General features: G+C 39.4%; 1 protein-coding gene across 1 annotated transcript in view; it reads left to right on the top strand.

Moving 5' to 3' along the window:
* LOC115066067 (uncharacterized) overlaps nucleotides 1-16,937 on the top strand; it is a 317,628-nt gene extending 300,691 nt beyond the window's left edge. Inside the window, exons 6-10 of the mRNA XM_049453919.1 lie at nucleotides 4,690-4,762; nucleotides 6,364-6,947; nucleotides 7,591-7,722; nucleotides 9,325-9,450; nucleotides 14,591-16,937. Coding sequence (XP_049309876.1) covers nucleotides 4,690-4,762; nucleotides 6,364-6,947; nucleotides 7,591-7,722; nucleotides 9,325-9,450; nucleotides 14,591-15,499 — 1,824 coding nt within the window. The 3' untranslated portion in view covers nucleotides 15,500-16,937. The remainder of the gene's footprint in view (nucleotides 1-4,689; nucleotides 4,763-6,363; nucleotides 6,948-7,590; nucleotides 7,723-9,324; nucleotides 9,451-14,590) is intronic.
* The last annotated feature ends 7,181 nt before the right edge of the window (nucleotides 16,938-24,118 follow it).

Here is a 24,118-nt window from a genome sequence, read left to right as displayed (position 1 = left end):
TCCTTATTCAACAACTCAATGGATTTAATAAAAAAAAAACTTAATTTTCTTCGACCGAGCTGTCTAATATTTTCCAAGTTGTAGCATTAGAAGCTATGGAAAATTCTCGACTCAGCCGACTGAAGCCTGGGTGTTCGCAAAGACAATGCTTCGGCTCCTCATCATCCTCCCCACATGCTCTGCAGTCCGCCGAATCCACTTTTCCAATTTTCTAAAAGGGGAATCATAACTCAAAGTTACGCTGTGATATTTTCTGAGTCACTAATGTTCCAAGACCTAGACGTTCCTCTAGAATCCACTGATTCAAACAACCCTTGAAACAGCTGAATAGTCTAAAGCAGCTGAGGTGAAATACGTTCTTAGCTACAGTCGAGCGGAACTACTTGTCAGGCTTTTCTTTTCCTTGTATCCCTAAACCGACTGAGAGTCTAGTTATGGCCTTCTTGCCTATTCTAACTCTGTCACTCCCAAGTGTTTACGTCTTGACCTCTCAAACGTCAGTCAAGAAGTGTTGAGTAGTTTCCACCTCATTTTTTTCTATACAGCTACTGCAGATGGTGTCTGGTAGCATTTTTCCAGCCTTACTGCGTGGACGCCAATAAAGCAATGGCCCATTAAAAGCCCCAAAATTAAGCAGAGGCTAGCCTTACTGAGCGCAAGCAGATCTCTAGACTTCATGCGATCGATCTTTGGTCAAAGCTGGTAGTATATAAAACAAGAAGATACACGGACCCGCTCCCATTTTACCAATAGCGGTTCTAAGATGTGGCATGTATGTAGAGATTAATCAGAAATTACCGGTGTCCCACTCCAGCTTTGCCGTCACCATATCAGAAGGTAGAATAAAAACACCGCTAATTCATTTCGGACCATCTTACAGGCTCTGGTTCTACCTGTATTGTTGATCGCCAGCCGCTTATAACTATTCAAGCTCAGCGCAAAGATGGCGTTAGTCGATAGCCATGATTCCTGGATCAGGACGACATCGGCTTCGTCTTGTTTCAAAAAGAAACAGAAAATTGGCGGAGGCCCGACTCTCCTCCAGAAACGCAAGTTCAGCGCCCGCATCGTGCTCGATCCGCTCCTTCTCAAACATCTGTCCAAGACTGAAAACGGACCGCCACCAGAGCTCGCTATGTCAGAAAGGCTCAGGTCATTCTCTTCGTTCTGATTTGTAGCTCCGCGTGATTTCGTAGAAAGTGTTTTATGTAAACGTAGTTATCATTTTCATCCATTTCATAATGTAACGTTCATAGAAACTCTCATCCTCAAAAAAATACTGTCGCAGTCGATTTTGACAAGATCTCTTAAGGCGAATTTCGCACCAGCAAAAACAGACTTCCTAGACGACAGCAGGTAGTAAATCATACCAAGCTCTCGGAGCTTTTAACAAGTCACTACAGATATGTGTGGCCCAGTTGACCAAAGCTAGCCCCTTCGAGACTGAATTGCTGCCTTCATATGTTCGAATTGTTGATAATACAAATCAGATTAAAAAGTTTGCCAGTAAGGAAGCTTATAGTAAATGCTTACCTGCCGATCCCACCAAGCTTATAGAAAACCCTTCTTGACCGCCAAAACCAGGTTGTTCACCATTAATACTGGCTTACCGCTAACCTTTCGCTTTCCGCTTCAGAATTGGATGGAATTGGTGTCATTTAGCAGCAATTCGCTGAAGGAAATTTGATCCATGAGTTTCTTTTTGCGTTAACTCGGCGACGGACGGTCGTACTAGAATACTTCTGATATATCTGATCGAACATTTATATAATTGGAGATATAAGGTCCCAAATGTGCCTCTCCTCACTTTCGGAAGCTCACACGTCTTCAAAATCTTGATAAGGTGAAATGGTGAGGGCTTATCCTCTCTAGAAAGCTTATATGGAGTTCAAATATTGAGAAGGGAGTAAAGAAGGCATTCGTTGTATTATATTGCTCTAGAGGAGATGTACATATATAGAAAAGGTTACATTTTCTAATAAGCAGAAGCTCCAACGTGTCCAAAGAGCGGATCTCATCTGCAACACCGGTGCACTGGGGACTACACTCGGCACTTAAAGCCACTCTACAAATAGCTTCAATGAATCTTGGATCACTGCGTCGCAGGAACCACTCGTGGTGACACATACCTGCTCATATGCCGACGGATAAGTGGTTTGGGGTAAATGAGTCGAAACAAGGAGGGGAAGCTTGCTTTAAAGAGCTATCTGTTAATATCAGCTTCAGGTTATCCGACCACGGTAGTGTTTTTATACTCTCGCAACAAAGTTGCTAAGGAGAGTATTATAGTTTTGTTCACATAACGTTGTTTGAAAGTCCTAAAACTAAAAAAGTCAGATATAAAGTTATATATATCAAAGTGATCAGGGTGACGAGTAGAGTTGAAATCCGAATGTCTGTCTGTCCGTCCGTCTGTCCGTCCGTCTGTCCGTCCGTCCGTCCGTGCAAGCTGTAACTTGAGTAAAAATTGAGATATCGTGATGAAACTTGGTACGCGTATTTCTTGAGTCCATAAGAAGGTTAAGTTCTAAGATGGGCAAAATCGGCCCACTGCCACGCCCACAAAATGGCGGAAACCGAAAACCTATAAAGTGTCATAACAAAGCCATAAATAAAGATATTAAAGTGAAATTTGGCACAAAGGATCGCATTAGGGAGGAGCATATTTGGACGTAATTTTTTTGGAAAAGTGGGCGTGGCCCCCTACTAAGTTTTTGGTACATATCACGGAAACTACTATAGCTATGTCAACCAAACTCTATAGAGTCATTTCCTTAAGGCATTTCCATATACAGCTCAAAAATGGAAGAAATCGGATAATAACCACGCCCACCTCCCATACAAAGGTTATGTTGAAAATCACTAAAAGTGCTTTAACCGACTAACAAAAAACGTCAGAAACACTAACTTTTACGGAAGAAATGGCAGAAGGAAGCTGCACACAGATTTTTTTTTTAAATTGAAAATGGGCGTGGCGTCGCCCACTTATAGACCAAAAACCATACCTCAGGAACTACTCAACCGATTTCAATGAAATTCAGTATATAATATTTTCTTAACACCTTGATGATATGTACGAAATATGGGTGAAATCGGTTCACAACCACGCCTTCTTCCAATATAACGCTATTTTGAATTCCATCTGATACCTCCTCTGTATAACATATACATTAGGAACCAATGATGATAGCGGAATAAAACTTTACACAAATACGGTATTTGAGCTGAGGTATCCCTTGTGGAAAAATTGTCGTGATCGGACTATAACTTTTCAAGGTCCCTGATATCGAACACGAAGAACTCAGTGCCTAACCTAACCTAACCTAATTTTTCACCGAAAATATCGGTAAATCTCTCAGAATTTAATTCTAATTAATTTTACAGCAAAATAAAAAAATATGTAAATGACGGATAATGAAATTTCGATTATCACTTTATGATGCGAGAGTATAAAATGTTCGGTGACACCCGAACTTAGCCCTTCCTTACTTGTTCAATCAGGAATTGCTTGCAATTAAGTTGTCAATAACCGTATTGCTACCAAGTGCAGCCTCTACCAGGGCGGTGCGCCATTCGCGCCGACAGCAGAACGGCAACAACAGTGTTATGCTCTTAAAGCCAGTCTGTCCCCACAAGAAATAGCATCAAATTATTTCACAATCAGACTCTTTCAGCTGCCAGCCAGGCTAAAGCGGTTTCGCTGGCAACTGCAAAGCCTATGAGGTAGCCGGAGGTGAGAACCATGTGCCGCTCCCATCGAAATGCGACTGCGTTGGAACTCCATTGGCATCTTGCGTTCTAGCCAATAGATCTCGCGTGTGCTCAGCAGACAATGGTCGTCGGGGGTGAAACTGAAGTTACCGTTTTTTTCTTGTTTAGGAATATTTTTTTTTTTTTTTTCAAAATATGAACTATTTTTCACTCCAACCGCAAATTCACTGCAAAAAACTTCACCAAAATTTAAATATTACATTTTTCACCTTTACAAATGTACCGTTTACCTAAATATTCGCAATCATATACACGCATAAATCTGCAAATATCCAATCTCTCCATTTTCCATTAATCTTAAACCACACAAATCCCGAATGATTTATGCTGGCGAATAACAGCGATAAAGGTGTGGAGCCAACAACAACAAAAAATGTCATTTAAATTATGCACATACCACAAGTACATAAATACAGTGCCACAAATGCTGCAAACACACACACACACCCACAAATAGATATACGCTTGTAACCAGAAACCGGTGAAATCTATAAATGCTGGTGAATAAACAAAAGAAAATTTGCAAAAAACCAAAACAAAGAAGCAAATTCACTGATAGCTAAACCATCAAGGCGTGCCAAATGTATGTATGTATGTATGTATATATGCATGTGTGAATGTAAACTGCCAGAGGTGCTCAATTTCAGTGCGTTTGTGTATAATTGCTGCCTGCAGTGAGCGAACCTGTGTAAATACAGTGTGTTGCGGAAGTGTGTAGACATATAAATATTCACTCTGGCCTCCAAGTGCATAACGGAAGATTGTCATAAAATATCTCTGTATATATGTACATATATATACGTAGGTGTAAGAACAAAGTTAGCATTAAGTCACGGCTGCAACTGCTGCTCGCTGCCAATTTTCACAAATATCTTACTCACTTTCTTCTTCTCTTTCTTCTTTCATTTACTGCGACAGGGCTGCGTTGCCGTGCTGAGCTTAACATGGATCATCAGTTTGACGGTGTTTGGTTTTCTGGTGCTGCCAAAAGGTAAGTGATAACTAAAACAACAAAAAACAAGAAATTTTAAATTTCATTTTGACTGTTGCTTAATGACTTTGGCGATAAGCTCAAAATGCTTTACTGAAAACGATTGTCTTAGTCGCTAGCTGTAAATAAAATAATATAACTCAACTTAGATTCAACTTAGTAGAAGGATCATGAAGACTTTATAACTGCCTAAGTTTTCTATATTGTTAAAAACGGAAAAAATTTCTCATAATGAAAATAGAGTGTTGAGCTTTAGAGTAATTAAAGATGAGCTGAACGCTCTGAGGTCCTAACACTGACTCGAACCACTATCTAGTTGCAGCGAAGATTCGCACCCGCCTCTGTGTAGCAAAAAATGCACGACAACAACCTCAAGGAAGGTACAACGTCGAGAATCTATAAGTGCAACAGACAATCGAACGATTTTCTGCTCGGCATGCACTCCTGCTCACATCAGCAACTCGGTACAAGGGAACTGTGGGAGAGCATTTCAAGCTCTGATGCCCAGAGCAAGCTGAAATTAAGAAGAAAGACCCCCGAAATGAGGATCGACACACACCACCTCCTCATCGATTTTGAAGCTGCTTTTGACAGCACGAAAAAGTTGCGATCTCTGAATTTGGTATCCCCGCAAAACTAATACGGCTGTAAAAACTGACGTTGACCAATAGCAAAACGTCTATTAGGACCGGAAGGCACCTCTCCGACCCGTCCCAACTCGGTACGCAGCGCTTTGTAAGCTATTTAGAAATTGATACAAACTGACCCGAACACCTCAGAGTTCAATCCAAACATAGTCAAGAGCTAACTAATGTGAGTTTATACTTTTTTTCTGGGGTTGAACTGAGCGGAGTATCGGCGTTTTTGCACCTTCTGAAAAACAAAGTTCTGCAGCAGATAAAAGAAGATTTCTGTAACTCAAACAGAACGCTGGAAAATAGAGAGAGAGAGAAAGAGAGATGGTCGGTATATGGCCATGAGAATGACTGTTTCCACGTCAGTTGGGTTCGAATAAATAATTTAGACCGGGTTTTTTATCCGATCAAAGACTGTGAACTCTGCACTATTTCTTGAAATTATTTCAAAAATATTTTCTGAATCTCTACAAACACAACAGAGAGAAAGAAAAAGAGACTGGGCTAGATTATCTGGCCAAAGACTGTCAGCTCCACACCGTTCCTTTAAATCAATTCAGGAATCTGTTCTGCAACTCTGTAAACACAACAGAGAGAGAGAGAGAGAGAAAGAGAGAATGGGCGAGATTGGAAAGAGTCAGAAAAGATCATCATCTCAATGGTATACATTTTGAGCATAAAGACCTTAATCCATATAACAAGTATTACTCTGTTGAACCATAAATTCGAATCCTTTCCAACACTTTTCCAATTCGAAAATCGCTTCTCTTAAATGCAATCAAATGGATTTCCTCTAATGCACTTTGTACTTTTCTATAAAATACCCATTTATCTTTACTTCACTCCAATAACTAGTCTTTAATACGCTCAAAGTTGTCACTTTTTTTACTTTGAACAAGAGCTGAGCTTAAGCCAGACAAACCATTTGCATAGATTGCCTGATTAATTTGTTCACTTTCTTTCCAGGCTATTACTTCAACAACACCGGCCTGATGGCCTGCGAACCATTCTACAGTAAGCCATCGTATCGTATACTGTCCACCTGCGCACTCTACTTCCCCACCACCATGGTGTTAATGTACTGTTACGGCTCGAGTTTTCATTTGAGCCGTTTCCGTTTGAACGATCCAACCATGCCACTAACAGCTGCGGTCCATCATCCGCATCTCGGACATCCGCCGCATATGTACCAACAAGCGTTGCATGCCCATCACATGCAACATGGTGGTATGGCGAGTGGTGGTATGAGTCATCACGGCCTGCCGCCGGGCACCACAACGCTACCGAACACGCCGGTAATGAATCTCAGCATGGCCATGAGCATGGGTTTGGGTATGGGCGGCATGAGTGGTATGACTGGTATGGGCGGCATGGGTGGCATGACTGGTGCTAGCGCCATGCATTATGGAGGCGGCGGCGTTGGTGGTGGTGGTGGTGGTGCTACTGCTTCGCTTATGAGTGGCGGTAATGGCGGCGGTGCTGCTGGAGGCGCTGGCGCTGGTGCTGGTGCAAGTGGTGGTGGTGGTCCAACGAATAATGTGACAAAGAAGGTAAGTGCAAACGTCGGCGTTGAATCGGCTAGACGAAATGTGGAATGTGGCGTTAGATGGTTAGTTAATAGCAGAGAGAGAGTGTTGCGGTGGCAGCCCGTTCGCTAGTTGGTTATCTGACCGCAATTAAAACGAGCGTTCAAAGCGCAAAGCCGTACAACGCAGTGGTCACATGGAGTTCCGTTGATTCATTTCGCATTTGTATGCTTCTTGTTAAGCTCGTTGATGATAGTCGTTGTTGTTGTTGTTAGTCAAGCACTCGTTTAGTTTGGCGCTCACGCGTATGCAACATAAATTGTGGCTACCATTATCCAAGGCAGGGGCAGTGTATGTAGTTAAGCGCGCCTGAGCTTATGCTTGTAATTGGGTGAAGGACGCACATCCGGATCTAGTTCGTTAGCAAACATTTTCACTTACTAATTGAATCGCCCAAAATATGCACAAACACTCTCTCAACCACTAACTGCATGTCTTATACTAACTGCTTACTACTTTCTAATCACCTGCCTTGGTCGTGGTCGCCCGGCTAATTTACTGAGCTCACTTTACTCGCCGCACACACAACTCTATTAATTTTCTCACACTCTCCCGTCAGTAATTGAAATATAATCTGCTTATTCTACTCTTCCCAACCGCATTCTAGATTGTGCCCATTCAGGAAAAACACTCTGCCGGCAATACCTCACGTTCTATGGCTGCCATTTCGCTGGGTTTCATTGTTATGATTACACCGTGGACGATACAGGAGATTGTCACTGCCTGCACGGGCTCCAAGGTAAGTTGAGTTTAAGCATATAGAACTATTAGTTAATGGCAACGATATAATTAAGCACAATTATATTCCACTGCGAACACCACTTTTCGAACCCCAGCTACCAATTTAAGACGTCGGCTCTACAACCTCTGGTTCATTACCTCAACTCAAGTTAGCTTATGTTTAGCCAAAATGTGTCTTACCTTTCGCAGAGCCTTACAAATATTGCTTCTTCACAAACCTAAGAGTTAGTCTAAATTTTTGATAGGAAACTTTTATTCAAACTTTTTATCAAAGCGCTTGTAAAAAGCTTTTTGATATTAAGAGAAAATTAAGCACTAATTTTGACAAAAGAAAAGTGTCTTCAAATATCTTTTCTATATTAAATTAATCAGAATTTTCGAATATCTTCAACGCAGGCATATATCGGTACATTTTGAAGCTTTCCTAGTGTAAGCTTTCACGCCAACAATAACAAAGTTATGAAAGCTTCAGTGAAATTCCAGCAAAAATATATCTTTTTACTAATAATAAGTCTAAATTTTCGAGTTTCTAGCTCAACCTAAGCACCTATGAACAATTTACAGCTTTCGCGCAGAAAGCTTCCACTTCGACCGTGCAAAGCTTTCAAAATTTTCGTATCGCTAACTCAATTTAGGAACGTATAAAAAAATTATAGCTTTCACAAAGAAAGCTTTCACGCCGATCAACAAAGCTATGAAAGCTTCAGTGGAAGTCAAGCAAAAATATATTTTTTTTACAGAAAATAAGTATAAATTTTCGAATTTTTAGCTCGCTCTATCGCTAGCTCAATCTAGGAACGTATAAGAAACTTGTAGCTTTCATAGCGACAATAAAAAGCTCTCAAAGCTTCAGGGAATTCAAACATTGTTTACAATAACTGAATCAAAAATGTATTTTTTTTTCAAACAATAAGTCTAAATATTCGATACAAAGCTTTCAAAGCTTGAGCGAAGTTAATGATATGAACTTTTTGAAGCTTTCAGAACAAACAGCTTTCACATTGACCCAACAAAGCTCTCAAAGCTTGCACGAAATCTATGGTATGAGTCCTTTGAAGCTTTCAGAACAAAAAGCTTTCGCATCGACAGTACAAAGCTTAAACGAAATCCACCATCATATGAGCCATTTGCAGTTTTTAGAACAAAACGTTTCTAAATCGACAATACAAAATTTTCAAAACTTGAGCGATGTTAATGGTATGAACTTTTTGAAGCTTTCAGAACAAAAAGCTTTCACATTGACCCTACAAAGCTCTCAAAGCTTGCGCGAAGTCTATGAAGCTTTCAGCACAAAAAGCTTTCGCATCGACAGTACAAATTTTTCGAAGCTTGACTGAAGTGAAGTGATATGGGCTTTTGAAGCTTTCAGAGCAAAAAGCTTTCACATTTAAAATATCTTAAATTCTGTTCTTACACCCACTTTCGTCTTTCACGAAATCAGTGTAAAAACTTTAATCGTTAAGTCCTTTATATTTTCTTAAAATTGTACATATTATAAATATACTCTTTTAAAGCTGCTTTTGTTTTCGACTCACACAACTCTCCTACTCGCGGCTTTATTGTTCATATATATTTTTTTCTCTTTCTCCCTCACACACAGCTGCCGCCTTTTCTGGATTTTGTGGTGACTTGGATTGCCTTAAGCAACAGTTTGTGGAATCCTTTCATGTATTGGCTGCTCAATTCGGATTTTCGACGGCTGAGTAAACACTTGATGCCAAATAGGGTAAGCAAGAAAGTGCTTCAAAAGTTATATGTATTTTAGCTTTCAATACAGACATAAGTTATATACTTAATATTATTTTTATGTGTGGGTCTGTGTATTTATATGCTTAAATATTCATGTTAACCAAGAGTGGAAGTAAAAATTAAGTTTTAAGGCGTTGAAATATTTATAGATCCAGCTAAGAACTGCCACAAAAATGAAAGACAAAGAGTAAAAGAAATGCTTTCAGCGTTTAAAGGTACGCTATAAATATACTTCTGCGCTGAAGTGCGTCATCAATTCTCAATGAATAACTCTCTAACTCTTTTATGAAGTTTTCTTAATCTTTCTTTCACTATAACTATGTATAACTGTGAAGCTCAATTTAAGCGGTTGATTTAGTAGAGATCTCAGACACTTTTCGATGCTGCAAGTCCTGAGAATAGATTAAGTTCAATCTCTTTCCCTTTCACTCTCTCTCTCTCTCTCAAATATCGAATATGTGGACCTCAAAAAAATTTCGAACAAATAGTCGGTTTAAGTAATGGAATTCAGAGAGCATACTAGAGACAATAGAGAGACCTCTCCTTGCTAGCAAAACTACATAAAATCGGGTCAAAAATACCACTAGCCTCATATTCCACATAAAGTTATTCCAGACTTTCCAGATGCCTTTCAACTATGTATAACAATATCGTCAGTCCGTCGTTCAGTTCTGGAGATATCGATCCGAATTTTTGCAAATGTCCTTTTCCTTTAAAGTAGCTACTCATATGGCGAAACCGCCGATATCGGATCACTTTAGAATATAGCTGCCATACAAACTGACTAATCCAAATCAAGTCCTTATAGGAAAAACTTTTTTATTTTACTGAATATCGCCAAGAAATTTGGCCTGGACTATTCCGCAAGTCAATGGTACAATTTCTAGATAAATTGTTCAGATCAGATGACTATAGCATATAGCTCTCACACAAACCGACTAATCAAAATCAAGACCTTCTGTGGAAAACTTTTTAATTTAAAGAGATATCTTCATGAAATTTGGCATGAGTTATTGCTTAAAGTAATGTATCAATCTCTGAAGATATTATTTAAATCGGATCACTATAGCTTATAGCTGTCATACAAACTGAACAATCTAAATCGAATGCTTGTATAGAAAACTTTTTTGTTCAAAGAGATAACTTCATTAAATTCGGCATGAGTTATTGTCTGCAGCAATTATGCAATATCCAGAGAAACTGTTCCGATCGGATTGCTATATCATATAGCTACCATACAAATTGACCGGTCAAAATCAAGTCCATGTATGAAAAATTTTTTTATTTAACAATATAACTGCACGAAATTCAACGTAAATTAATTTCCCGACCAATGCTTTAATCTTTATAGAAATCGGACAACTATAGCATATAGCTGCCATACAAACCAACCGATCAAAATCAAGTTCTTTGTATGTAAACTATTTACCTTTGAGCAAAAAAGTTGGTGGTCAGACTTCTAAAGTGTTGTTTTGCATTCAGAAAGTAACCTATAAGTAACTGATTAAATTTGATTTTTTTTTTACTTTAAAACTGCGCTTACTGCGCTTTCAATGCCATTCAAGCATACTCTGCAGAGCACTAATTTGTTAAATGCGGTTAAATGTTGCATGTTGCAGCCGCGGACATTCATCAATAATATGTCAAAGGCTATCATATGAAAAGCAGAGATACTGCAAAATAATGCTAATTAATAGTAAATAATTCCACTGAATTGCACACAACTGCACGGCTGCGCGCGACAGCGAGTTTGGATAATAAAAATTTGTAGGCAATTTGTTGCGCAACGCCGGCCAATTGACAGCATGCTTTGGCAAATAATTATTTCCTACGCTATTTTTGTTGTGCAAATTGGCAACAAAGGCCGGCTTGTGTAACTAAGTTTTTTTGCCAATTATCAATAATAAATTATGTATGCAATCGGCAAGCGAAATTGCCATGAAAAGTGCGGGCAACTTTGACAAAGAAAATGATTTTTTTCCATAATATTTTTTTTCGGTTTAAACAAAGTAAAATTGCAACGATTTAAATGAATTTTTTTAAAAAATGTAATTTTATAGCGTTATCATTCAATAAATACTTAAATCATGCGGTAATTAATAACAATAACAATAAAAAACAAATGTGTATGAGCAAACGTGCGCCTGTGGATAGGCTACAATTTCATGCATTTATTTATTTCGCACTCAAATGACAATAAATCAAAAATGTTTGCTGTAATCAATGAACTCAAATCAAATGGCATTTAATTTATGCCGCATTGCGTAACTGTATATCTGTATTTAAGCCAGTGAAAGGGAATAGTGAGAAGGAGAGAGTGTGAGGGAGAGAAAGAGTGGGAGTTTGTTGGGGCTCGTGCGCAAAAAGTATTGTGTAAGCGCCAAAGTCAAAGCCTTTATTGTTTATTTAATGAATTCAGAAAGCAATAAATTTTCACCACAGACTCACTCATCTACTACACTCTTCTGTACTTTCGCCTTCCACTCACTTCCACTAACACAAACGCATTGATTGCTTGGTTGAAATCAATTTGGTTTATTTATTCGCTTTCAACGTGCCTTAATTAAGTCACTCGTCGTCCAGCCGTTGAACGGCAATGTAAATATATACATTCAGTCGTGCTATAACACCAATAATGCGTACACTCATTTACACAACAGTTATGCGCTCACCTATTGCTCTGTCACCTATTATGAACTCTACGGAAATTAATCTTATTTTTCGCACAGCCTTAATTACTCTTTTGATAAGGAATATGAAGACTTTGAGCTCTTATAAAGAGCATTTGCAACTCTGTCTAATACTGTGAGAGACGCCAGGCGTTTCTTTGCGGATGTCGAGGCTCAACGTTGCTTAGAGCCATTGCTTCCATAGGCTGTTCTTACAACACTCGGCTCATTGCGACACGGCACACCTCATCGTATCAGTTGGTCCGAGTGTAAGCCAGGACCTCGAACGTCTAAAACACTGTAGACGTGTCTTCCGTCTATCACAATATGATCGATCTGGCTGGTAGCTTTTCGATCCGGTGACAGCCAGGTAGCGTGGTGAATTCGGCGAAGTTGAGCAGCCTCAACCCTTTGGGGATGTTTCCTCGTGGAAACCGAATTTACCGATGCCTTCTTTTCCCATCCTGCCGTTAAAGTCTTCAAGCTCGACTTTGACATCCAAAAACATTTTTGATCACATCATATCATTTCATATATCTTCTCTTCCGTCGAGGAGTGGGCGTATCGCTGAGATATGTTGAAGAACTTCGCTTCGTTGCGGATTATAGCTAGTCGTTCATCCACTGGGGTGAATGCAAGGATTCGGCGACGGAGTCCCTCATCGACTACGAATCCCACACCGCATTCGCGCTCCTTTATATGACCAGTTTAGTAAAGAACCATAAGGACCTACATATCTCAGTCCTTACCACTTCCATCGCATATCTTGGACGGCGGTAATGTCAGTCTTTAATCTTACGAGGACCATCAAGCAGCTCGGTAGTGGCACCTTCCCAATCAAGGAACCGGAGATTCCAGTTGCATGCCCTTAAAACGTAATTCTTAACACATTTGTAGTGGTCGTCATCAAAAGGGGGGGGTCTCTCGTCCGAGGCTGTTTGTTTCTTTTAAATGGAGGCGTTTTTTTAAATAGCTGGTCCCAAACCCAGCGCACAACCCTGTGGAGGGGATGTTGTTACTTTAGCCCGACTTCAAAAGGATGTTCTTTGACTACCCAGAGGATACTTGGTCTAGGACTGGAAGTCGTGAGCTGCTTGAGTGGATGGCGGTCAACTCATTCAGATTTGCGAAATTCCGTAGATACATATCACTGCCGTGGATGGATGATCTTCGTCTCCAATCTATGGAAAAGGCGAAGGATTTAGTGGTCAAGTTAGATAGGAAGCACTGTTTGAAACTTAGCATCGAGGAGAGAGCATGTGAAAATCAATCACTTTGTACGTCTGGAGCGGAGCTATTAGCAAACGGTGAAATCTCTCACCGAAACTAGTTTTGGGATCCGAGAGCATGTGCAGCCTGCTAAGGCACTTGAATACATACAACGATCGCACTGATTTCCATGTGTGGTGTACTAAAGACCACAGCAATCATGTCATGTCTACATAGCCGGAACGCAAGCTTTGACTTCCTATCGGACCAATTGAAACATAGTGTCGCCGAATCCAGTAATGGCGGTCTTAGCTTTGTCATCATACCTGCGAAGTAACCGTGGGTAAGAGGAAACTCTATCCCAACATCAGCTATAAAGCAGCTTACAGTAGAAACTGCAGTTGGCAGAGAGCTTCCACGTACACAGCTACACAGTGAGTTACTTCCCGGATGCGTTACAGCTTGGGGAAAGGTTAGTGGATCATGATGGTCTAACACTCTGGAACGCAACCTCCTTTAGAGAAGTGACTATTCAATCCTACTTGTATAGTACTAGGTCAATACTAGCCTCAAAATCAAACGCCGGTCGCTTGATGCTGGTTAAGTGAGATCACTATCGAAGGCATCGATATACTACTGGATAAAACAAGTTTGGATACCAGGCAAGAGCGGAATCTCTGCCAACTTCAAAGCTGATGAGTTGACAAAGAAGACCGCAGCAGGCTCGCTGAGAGTAGGGTGGGAACGGACTTGAGCTCCTCTACCCTCTTGCGGCTTACTATTAGACAGCTAGGCTTGGGCGGAGCTTAGTGAGCGGTCGGCAACTGTCAGTATACGGTCGCAATATCTTTCTGACGCAAAGAAAATCGGAAAAGAACCAGAAAGTTTTTCAGCTTTAGCAAGAAAAGGCTTTCTCTTATTGTAGGGGTTATAAATAAGCTTTTTCTTTGGAGTCTGTACGGTTAAGTTAAAACACTTACAGCATTACCGGATGAGGTACATTATGCCTCAGTTATAAATTGATCATACGAAGATATTATTGAAATACAAACCTTAAGCCGATGAGAGTTTAACACTTAATCTTTGCACCATTTAACTTAAATTAAGCCTCAAGTGTATGCGAAAGTGTAACCCACTTTCAGTTACAATTATGCAAACACAGCCTGCCACATTTCTACGCCAATAAATTTTCACTCCTTTTTCACACTGCTTATCATTTTCACTTTGTTATCGTTACAGTGCTTCCCCACCGAGGACACGCCCGAACACAAATCACCCTGTTGTCACATCAATTCTGATTTTGAAATCACAACGTTGCCACTGCCGCCGGAACCGCCTACCGGACGACCACCAAAGGGTGGCGATGCTGCTGGCGATAACAATGGCAGCGAAGGCGGCAACAGCTCCAGCGGTGGCGGCGGCAGCAGCAGTAGAGGCGGCGGCAGCAGTGGCATACGCGGTGGCTCAGTGCTGGGCATTTGCGCGCGAGCACGCACCAACAGTCTCAGTCGCAGCGCATCGCAGCAGGCGCGCAAGAACGCCAACAGCGGCGCCGGTGGCTGTAGTAACAGCAGTCACGGACATCATGGGCACAGTCATCACGGCGGTGGCGGCGGTGGTTTAAGTTTCACTAGCGTACGGCCCGACATTGAAGGGCTCTCCGAAAAGTACTGGGGTGAAATACTGGAGCGCACTGTGAGTTCGGGCAGCCTACACGCGCTGACGAAAAGCTTTCCGCACGCAGCGCCGCATCACTACTATGCTGCACACCATCAGCCGGCGCATCAGCAAACGTTTCCGCCGCCACCGCACACCGCAACAATGACAACATCGTTTAGCAAACACAGCGAACTGAATCTCAACTTGGCGTTGGCCGAACAGGAACGTCATGCAGCCGCACTGCACAATACGAGCGGTGGTGGCGTCACTGGTGGACTCAACGCCTATGAGCTCAGCAAATTTTCCAGCTCGGAGCCAAAACTCTGCGAACATATCTATCATGATGCCAACTGTGCCAAAAATAAATCAGCGCTGGGCGGCGGCGGCGGCGGCGGTGTCACCAGCGTCAGCGGTGCGGACGATGTCAAAATGTCAGCTGGCAGCGCTGCAGTGGCGTCGGCAACCGGACGCAGTATACCGGATATTTAGTACGCGGAGAATGTTATATTAGCAAACAATCAAATGGCGCGCTTTTATGCGCGCGGCGTCGTCTGTGCTGGCGCGTCCATGACAGGTGCAGGTGGTGGTGGTGGTGGAGTTGGTGGTCGCAGCAACACTTTAACCACCAATCGTGTAGCTTGTCATAGTCCGCCGGCGCGCAGCATGTCCGTATTAGTCGCCATGCCGATGGCCGAGTACCGGAAGTAGGCGCATGACAAAGCGTGACAAGGCGACCAGGCAGCGGCAGCGGCAGCAGCAGCGCCGGAAATGCAGTAAACCAAAACTGTAGCACGAAATGAAATGAATTTTGCGCCAGCACACTAAAGTGACTGGCAAAGTGGCCTAAGCGCGCGCGGCTCTACCATTGCGACTGGCCGTGGTTAAAGCGATCTGTGTATGTATGTATGTATGTAGTATATAGTAAGTAGTCTGGCGTTAGCTGTGCGCCATCAAGGCTGCTAGGGAAATTTTCACAAAATTCTAAGCCACAATCGTCGTAAGCATGTGTTGTAAATTTTCGTGACGCTCGTGTGTGTGTACATAACTGTATGTCCGCTATGTGTATATAATATATAAGCGCTATAAGTCGTGTGATAATACCTACTTTACGTAACTTTACGGCATACTAGTGCTCGTAGCGCTCAGCCAGAGCCGCCAACGTTATGTTGATTTAATGCCCTGACACGCTAATGGTCATTAATTGTAAGACGGCTGACAGGTAGCTGTAGATAGTAGACGTGAAAGCTGTAAAAAGTCTGGTATTCAGTATTAATTTTTCGGTTTTTCATTTTAAAGACCTAAAAATTTAAAACCATACATATTCCTTCAAAATATACGTCAAGTTCAACCAAAATTTTGTTTGCGTGTATTATGCTGAAGTCAAGCCCGTATCTGTAACACGAGATCGCGACTTCTTAGAGCACACTTTGTAGCATACCAAAGCGCTGAGTGGAGTTGAATTCTCATCCCGGTAATCACATTGCTCAAATATAATTTCGTAGCGCTTAAAGGTATGCTACAGCTAGTTTGATAAACAATCGCTGTAAAGAGCGCCTAAAGGTATGCTACAATCAGCTGATAAACTGAAACCCCTAACGTGCCCATAACGCGACTTCGTTCTACGTGTTAATAATATTTGTATTACTAAATTATTTTTTATTCTAGGCGCCGAAAATTTTATAAGCATATGTTAATAAAATACTTCGAAAATAAGTATATATATAGTAATAATAATAATTGTACCCCAAAAGTATGTTAAATAGGCTATAGTTTTTATTTTTAGCCTAGTTGAATTTTATGTGTAGTAATGGAAATAAATTTTTGTAGATAACAAAAAATTAATCAAGTAGGTTATATGGTGCTTGCTGCTGTGCTTAATTATTAGACCAGTGTTTCCTAGAAATTAGTTTTCTATCATTTTTTTTTTAGTTTTCATGAATCCTAACAAAAACTTCATATTTCCTAATCAATATTTTAATCATATTTCACAAAAAAAAATCCTTGTGAACAAATCGGTTTCGGCTTAATACCAACTTCAAATGGAAACTCACCACGTTCATCACTATATTCACCACCTTCGAAAACATATTCACCACTTTCAACTCTATATTTAGCAAATTCAACTCTATATTCACGATCTTCGATTCCATATTCACCAAATTCAACTCCTTATTCACCACCTTCGATTACATATTCACCACCTTCAACTGAAAATTTAAGCTATGTTTACCACCTTCAACTCTACATTTACCACCTTCATCTCTATATTCACCACCTTTACACGCATATTCACCACAATCAACTCTATTTTTACCACTTTGGTCACTATATTCACCACATTTAACCTCATATTCACCAAATTCAACCCAATATTTGCCACCTTCAACCTCATATTCACCACTTTTTATTCTATATTCACCACCTTTAATACGCACCAACTTCGATTCTATCATCACCACCTTCAACTTTATACTCACTTCCTTCGACTGCATATTCACCGCCTTCAACTCTATATTTACCATCTTCAACTGAGTACTAACTTTCAACTTCAGCCGCATGCTCACCTTTTCGACACCATATTCATCACCGTCAACCTCATATTCACTAGCTTCAACGCTGTTTTCACGACTTTCAAGTCCATATTTACCTTCATATTCACATCTTTCCATTCCATCTCCACCACCTTCAACTCTGTATTCAACACCTTCGTCTGCATTCACTACCTTCAGCTCCATATTCACCACCTTCTCTTCCATATTCACCAGTTTCAACTATTTCTGCAACATTTTCGACTCTATATTCGCCACAATTAAACTCATATTCACCAACTTTAACTCCACCTTAAACTTATTCACCACCTTCAACTTATTCACCATCTTCAACCCAATACACATCACCTTCATTCTGCTCTGTTGATAAAGACTCACTTTTCGTTACAGCAGCAAGTTTTTACTGACCCAATGTGACTCAAATCTTTGTGAAAATGTGAATGTTAACAATTTTTAGAAATTCAGGAAAATTAAAAATATTAAAAAGTGTTTTATAGTTAGTAATAATTTGTGCATAATAATATTAAGAATTAAACGAAAATAACTAAATACATTATAAACCTTAATTATTTCTAATAAGTACTTATTATGCTGAGCTGTGAATATTTGTAGCTGGTAGAGGTTGTAATGGCAGGGCAAAGCACGTTGAGCGATTTAAATTTAGAAATGCTCGTCATAACAGTAACTGAGAGAGATGCTATCCCCTATCCCAATTTACTAAAAAAAATAGTCACATTCTATAGGTTAGCAATTGAGGGTATGGCTTTATATTGAAGGAAGTTCTCTGGTTAGTTTATGCCCCTTCAAAAGTTAAACTTTGAATTTATCGGTCACTATCGGACTACAGACTTTATATATGTTCCATAATTTTACTTCGATTTAAGTGCTTAATGAGTTTCCGGTAATCTTGACGGCTTTTAGGAATACATGCTACTAAAGATTACTACTCATTTTTCAGACTATCTAACTTTATTATAACGAAGAATAAATAATATGAGAATGTAGAAAGTCTAGACTTGATACCAAGCAATGAATATGATTATCTATTGGGTTGTCTCAGCAAAACCGAAAAACTACGGGTTACTCAATGAAATATTCTTCCACAGACACAGATCGAAACAGTTTCCGTAACTAAGATGGTTAGATTAGGGTTTGAAGTCAATCCTTATAAAGATCTCATTTGGACAGCTTAGAACGCCGTTGTGGTGCTTAAACTCTTGTATAATAGACATAAGACCCTTGCAAAACGAAGTTTTGAATCTAACACAGATTTATTCATACGGTTTCGTCTATGCCAAGATGTTTCAACCGAGTTTTACACATGCTGGATAAGGAAGGAGTGCCTGTCTGTTCCCATCTCAATCTCCTGCTGATATCAACCCTTTAGTAAGAAAGTTCTTTAATTGATTCTTAAACTTCAATATAAAATCCATAACTGATTTAGAATAATGTTCGTAGTATATTTCAGAGAACGACAATATATTTTTCGGGGCTTACTTTATTAAATTTTCTCCATATTTTTGCTAATAAGTCCTTAGATTTCATAACAACGCGAACCCAGCTATTTAGGTAGTTCGGATCATTGCAGAGGACTTAGTAGGACTTTAGTCACTAAAATGAAATCTAAACTGCTCCATAGTACGTGACTAAGTGAATTTCCTAGGATTTTAGTAAATAGCAATCTATCTAGAAAATTACTAAACCTTGGAAAATCAATCAAATGGAAAAATAATCAATGGAAGTCAACTGAAGCAGGACTTAGAATTACTCATATTGTAGAAACTTGGATTTTCTCTTCAATCTTCAGAGAATTTTTTTGAAATGAACAGTTCCACAAGTTTTGGAGATGAGACTAAATGCTATGGTTAACTAACCGTCGGTTAAGTAACCGTCCGTTAAGGTACTGTCAGTTAAGCAACTGTCAATTAAGTAAACGTCAGTTCAGTATCCATCAGTTAAGTAACCACCAGTTAACTAACCGTTGGTCAAGTAACCTTAAGTTAAATATACGTCAGTTTAGTAATTTTCAGGTAACTAACCGTGAGTTAATAACCATTCAGTTAAGTAAATGTCACTTAAATAACCGCGAGTTAAGTAACCATCAATTTATTAACCACCTTTTAAGTAATCGTCACCTATATAACTGTCAGTTAAGCAACTATCGGCTAAATAACCGTCAGTGAATCAGCTTTAAAACTTAATTTTTCTTTTAAATGTCGCCGTTCACATAATGTCTGTTTTTGTTAGAAGCTCACATATTTAAGTCGATTAAGTATTCGAGACTTTAAGTTACAGATCTCTACTGTTATTACTGCCCCTCCGTGTTTCATGGGAACCCATATAATATCTATATTTAAATTCAAATAACAACAATATTATAAGCACCCGTAAAACCCGAGAAGCCAAACTGAAGTACGCTTTCATTAAGAATTTCATTTTAATATACTTAGAGGGAGCATGAGAAGCCTCAATATTTCTTTAGCCCAAATCAGCAATTAAATTAATTTTATTTGAAGCACAAATAGTGCTGCTTAATAAGCATGTCGACTAATAGGGAAGCAACAACCAAAGAAGCACCAGAATTTTAATACGCCATTGAGCTTTCGAAGAAACAAGACATTATGGCGGAAAAGTACCGACATTTGCATAACAACGCCTTTAAATTAACATGCAATTAGGCAGAGTGGCGCGCTTGCGATAAAAATAAGTGGAAAAAAATTGAAAAATTGGGGTGGAAACAAGAGAATAAAAAATAAGTGAACTTGTTGAAACAAATGACAAAATCATTGAGAGTAAATTTGGGTGTAAACCCATAGTAAATTCAAAGCACAGAAAGCTCCGTTTTTGAGGTGTTTCAAGTCAAAGCGAAAAATCGTAAAAATGAAAAGCGGAAGTGCCGTGAAACGCGCTGAGGAACACAGTCGGTTTTGTTGTTATTAGAGAGCACAAAAAAGAGATTGCAAATAGTGTAGCAACAAGAAAATAAAGTGCTATAAAAACTGCTACATTGTCCGCATTTCATTAGCGGAATAACTAGGCAACTTGAGCGTCGGGGGTCACAGCGGGCTTTCTAAGCGAGAAAATGGACACAAAGGTCGCGCGTCGTAGCAAAAAGGTAGCAAAAGCGCAAAGCGACTATCGTTGAATGTGTGAAGGCAGGCATGAAATCGAAAGCTACATGGAAAGTAAAAAAGTTTAGCGAGCATGCTTGCGAAAGGGCGTAAAATGAATGTGATTTAATTTATAGAAAAATTGAGGTAAAGCAGCAAAAATCAAAGTTGATACTTTGAGAAATAAACCAGTGCAGAAGCTTATGAAAAAATGCATAGCAGGTTGAAACTCATCGGAAACGAAAGATGAAATAAGAAGTGTTAAAGTGAAAAATTATACGGGCGATCTGTGGTCGGGAAAAGGAAGCAGGTAGGCTTGTTTGAATTTTTAAGGATAAAAACGGGTTAAAACGATTTCGGGCAAAACCACAAGCCTTCTAGGAGACAGTTCAGTAACCATTGAGTTAAGTAACCGTCAGTTCGGTAACCACCAGTTAAATAACCACCAGTTAAGTAATCATCATTTAAGTAATCGTCAGTTAACTAACCGTCGGTTAAGTAATCGTAAGTTAAATAACAGTAAGTTAAGTAACCGTCGGTTAACAAACTGTCCGTTAAGTAACCGTCCGTTAAGTAACCGTCAGTTAGGTAACCACCAGTTAAGTAATCGTCAGTTAAGTAACCGTCAGTTAAGTAATCGTCGGTTAAGTAACTGCCAGTTAAGTAATCGTCAGTTAAGTAACCGTCAGTTAGGTAACCGTCGGTTAAGTAACTCTCTGTTAAGTAACCGCCAGTTACATAATTGTCAGTTAAGTAACCGTCAGTTAAGTAACCGCCAGTTAGGTAACCACCAGTTACATAATCGTCAGTTAAGTAACCACCAGTTAAGTAACCGTCAGTTAAATAACCGTCGGTTAAGTAATCAGATATTTGAAAACATATAGCTGTCATATAAACTGAACAACCAACCTCAAGTTCTTATATGGAACATTTTTTTAATTTGTGTAGGGTATTATAGCTTCGGGGCACCGCATTCAAAATTTTTCCGTCTTCTAAAAAGAACTTAGCAAATTTTCTCATTTTTTGAGCACTTTTCTCTTTTCTTTACTTCAAAATGTCACGACCAATCGAAATTGAATTGCGGCTAATAAAGCTTGAAACCTTTTTAATTTAATGCTTTCATTTTATCGCTCACCTTTACCTTGCCACTACAACCTTTTTACCAAGAAAATTTAATTCAAGCGAACAAAAGCCAAGAATTTAGGCTCAAATGTACAGCTCGAAAGGGACCCAATAAAGCAAAAATTAAACACAATACAAACGAGATGAGCGGGAAAGTCAACCAAGCGCACACGCAATCCACATTTTATTGTAATTAGTCAAATAACGGTAATTTCATTTACATTATTTAATCTCAGCAAATCAAATGAAAAGCAAAGAAATTCTAAAAAATCTTCAAATAGAATCAACTAAATGACGCGTATAAAGGTCAGGTAACCCACTTAATTAGCTGACTTGAAAGAAAAAATATGTCAGAGCAAAGGAAAAACAAGACACAAAGTTAAAGAAAAGTAAAAAAAAAGCATAGAAAATTAAATAAATGAACCCAAATAGCATTAAAGAAATGAGATTTAGCTAAGATTACAATAAATGAAAAGGCCTGCGGCTTGATAAATAGAAACAACTAAATGGAGATGAAAAAATATAAAAATAGAACAAGAAATGAAATTAAAAAAATAAAAAGAAAACAATTGCAAACTCTAAAAGTTAATTTCAAAAAATTAAAAATAGTAACCAAACAAAAATTATATTAAAATTATAAAATCGAGCAATATAAAAGGTAACTAATAAAACATAAAAGTAATCAGCAAAGAACCCAGCGAAAAACACACAAAAACTTACGCACAGAAATCACAACTCAATAAATATGCTGAAGACTAGTAAAAGAGTCACGCCATATGTATGTAACTGTAGGTCTGAGGCGAGCTAATGATGCGCCAATTTACGATATTATTTTAAACTTAAAGAATGCTTTTGGCCGCATTCAAACATGAAATTATTTCGCTTGTTTGACAAATGGCCGATTGCTTGACGAACTGTAAACCAAATAAGTTAAGAAAAGAAATATAGCTCAAGCATAACAAGAAGTCAAGCAGAGTAATATTATACAGGGTGTGCAGAATAATTTAACATTTCACATTATTTTTCCAATTTTGGTTAATGTTTTGCTGGTTGAACGGCTCTATTCTGGTTTTTTTAAATCCATTGGTGTTCCAATTCGAAGTGCCCTACTGTTTCAAAGAAAAAAACACAGAAACTTCAAGTTTAATGAGGAATGTTTAAAGTCATTCGAAAGAACATTCTTTGGCATTTAAATTTTCAAGATAATCGCTTTCAAATGTTGGCCATGGCTACGTCTCAGATGGTCAGTCCATTGAGTCCAAGTTTCGATGACTCGATCGAGCATATCAATTAGTAACTGACGATTGCTACGCGTCGATTTCACCCCGTTAAAGTTTTTCCTGAGGGATGTGCAAAGTTTTAAATCTATACTTTGCATATCTCTCAGGAAAAACTTTAACGGGTTGAAATCACACGATCTTTGTGGGCAATCGTCCGGTCCGAAACGCGAAGTTTTCTACTAACCGAAGTGTTTTCTCAATAAATCCATTGATTGTTGCGATGTGTGGAAAGTGGCGTCCGCCAAACCACACCACACCGTGTGTTTTTCTGGATGAAATGACAGCTTTTGAATCTTTTCAGGTTATTCTTAGTCCCATACTGAAACCGAAATAGGCCTTATCGCTGAACAAAATTTCACTCGAAAATGTTAGATCTTCTTGGAACTTCGCTTGGGAAGGTCGAGCTGCTTCAGTGCTTGTGCAAGTTGTATTTTGTACGCTTTCAATTTAAGATATCGACTTGGATCAACCGTAAGATAAATATCTATAAAGCTCGATCACTCCTAAGTTTTCCAAGGGACGTGACGGAACTTGCTATGCCTAAATTTACAACTCTACACCAAAATACACTCAGAATACCAATGGAATGATGGTGAATACTTTTCTGAGGTAGGTGGAGTGGCTGTTTAACGACGCTCCTAGGTTTTTGGAAAGCCTATTTTGATACTACCGTGAGTAATGACATATACCCTCGCTCTTTTGTCTCCTCTATGAACCACCCTGCGCCTCTGATGCAGTTAATCAGCACAAGAAATTTTCTGTTTGCAACCTCAGAAACGTAGTGAAAACACCTGCGTTATACTGCTGGATGTAGCCGCCAACCATTAGAACTCTGCCGCCCCGCAAGCGTTTTACATGCAGCAGAAAGCAAGGAGTATCAGCTCATCCTTGACACCCGTCTTAACAACCGTCAGGTCATCTGCGGAAAGACTGAAGCCAGTATGGAAATATAGGTTTCACCAATATTATTTCATGCTCGTGGTGTGAGTTGTATAGTTGTATGACTATAGCCCAGCGACCACATTATACGATGCAATACATGGTTTA

Source organism: Bactrocera dorsalis, chromosome 3, assembly GCF_023373825.1.
Source record: "Bactrocera dorsalis isolate Fly_Bdor chromosome 3, ASM2337382v1, whole genome shotgun sequence".
Classification (NCBI taxonomy): Eukaryota; Metazoa; Arthropoda; class Insecta; order Diptera; family Tephritidae; genus Bactrocera; species Bactrocera dorsalis.
This window is presented reverse-complemented; position numbering and strand designations above follow the sequence as displayed.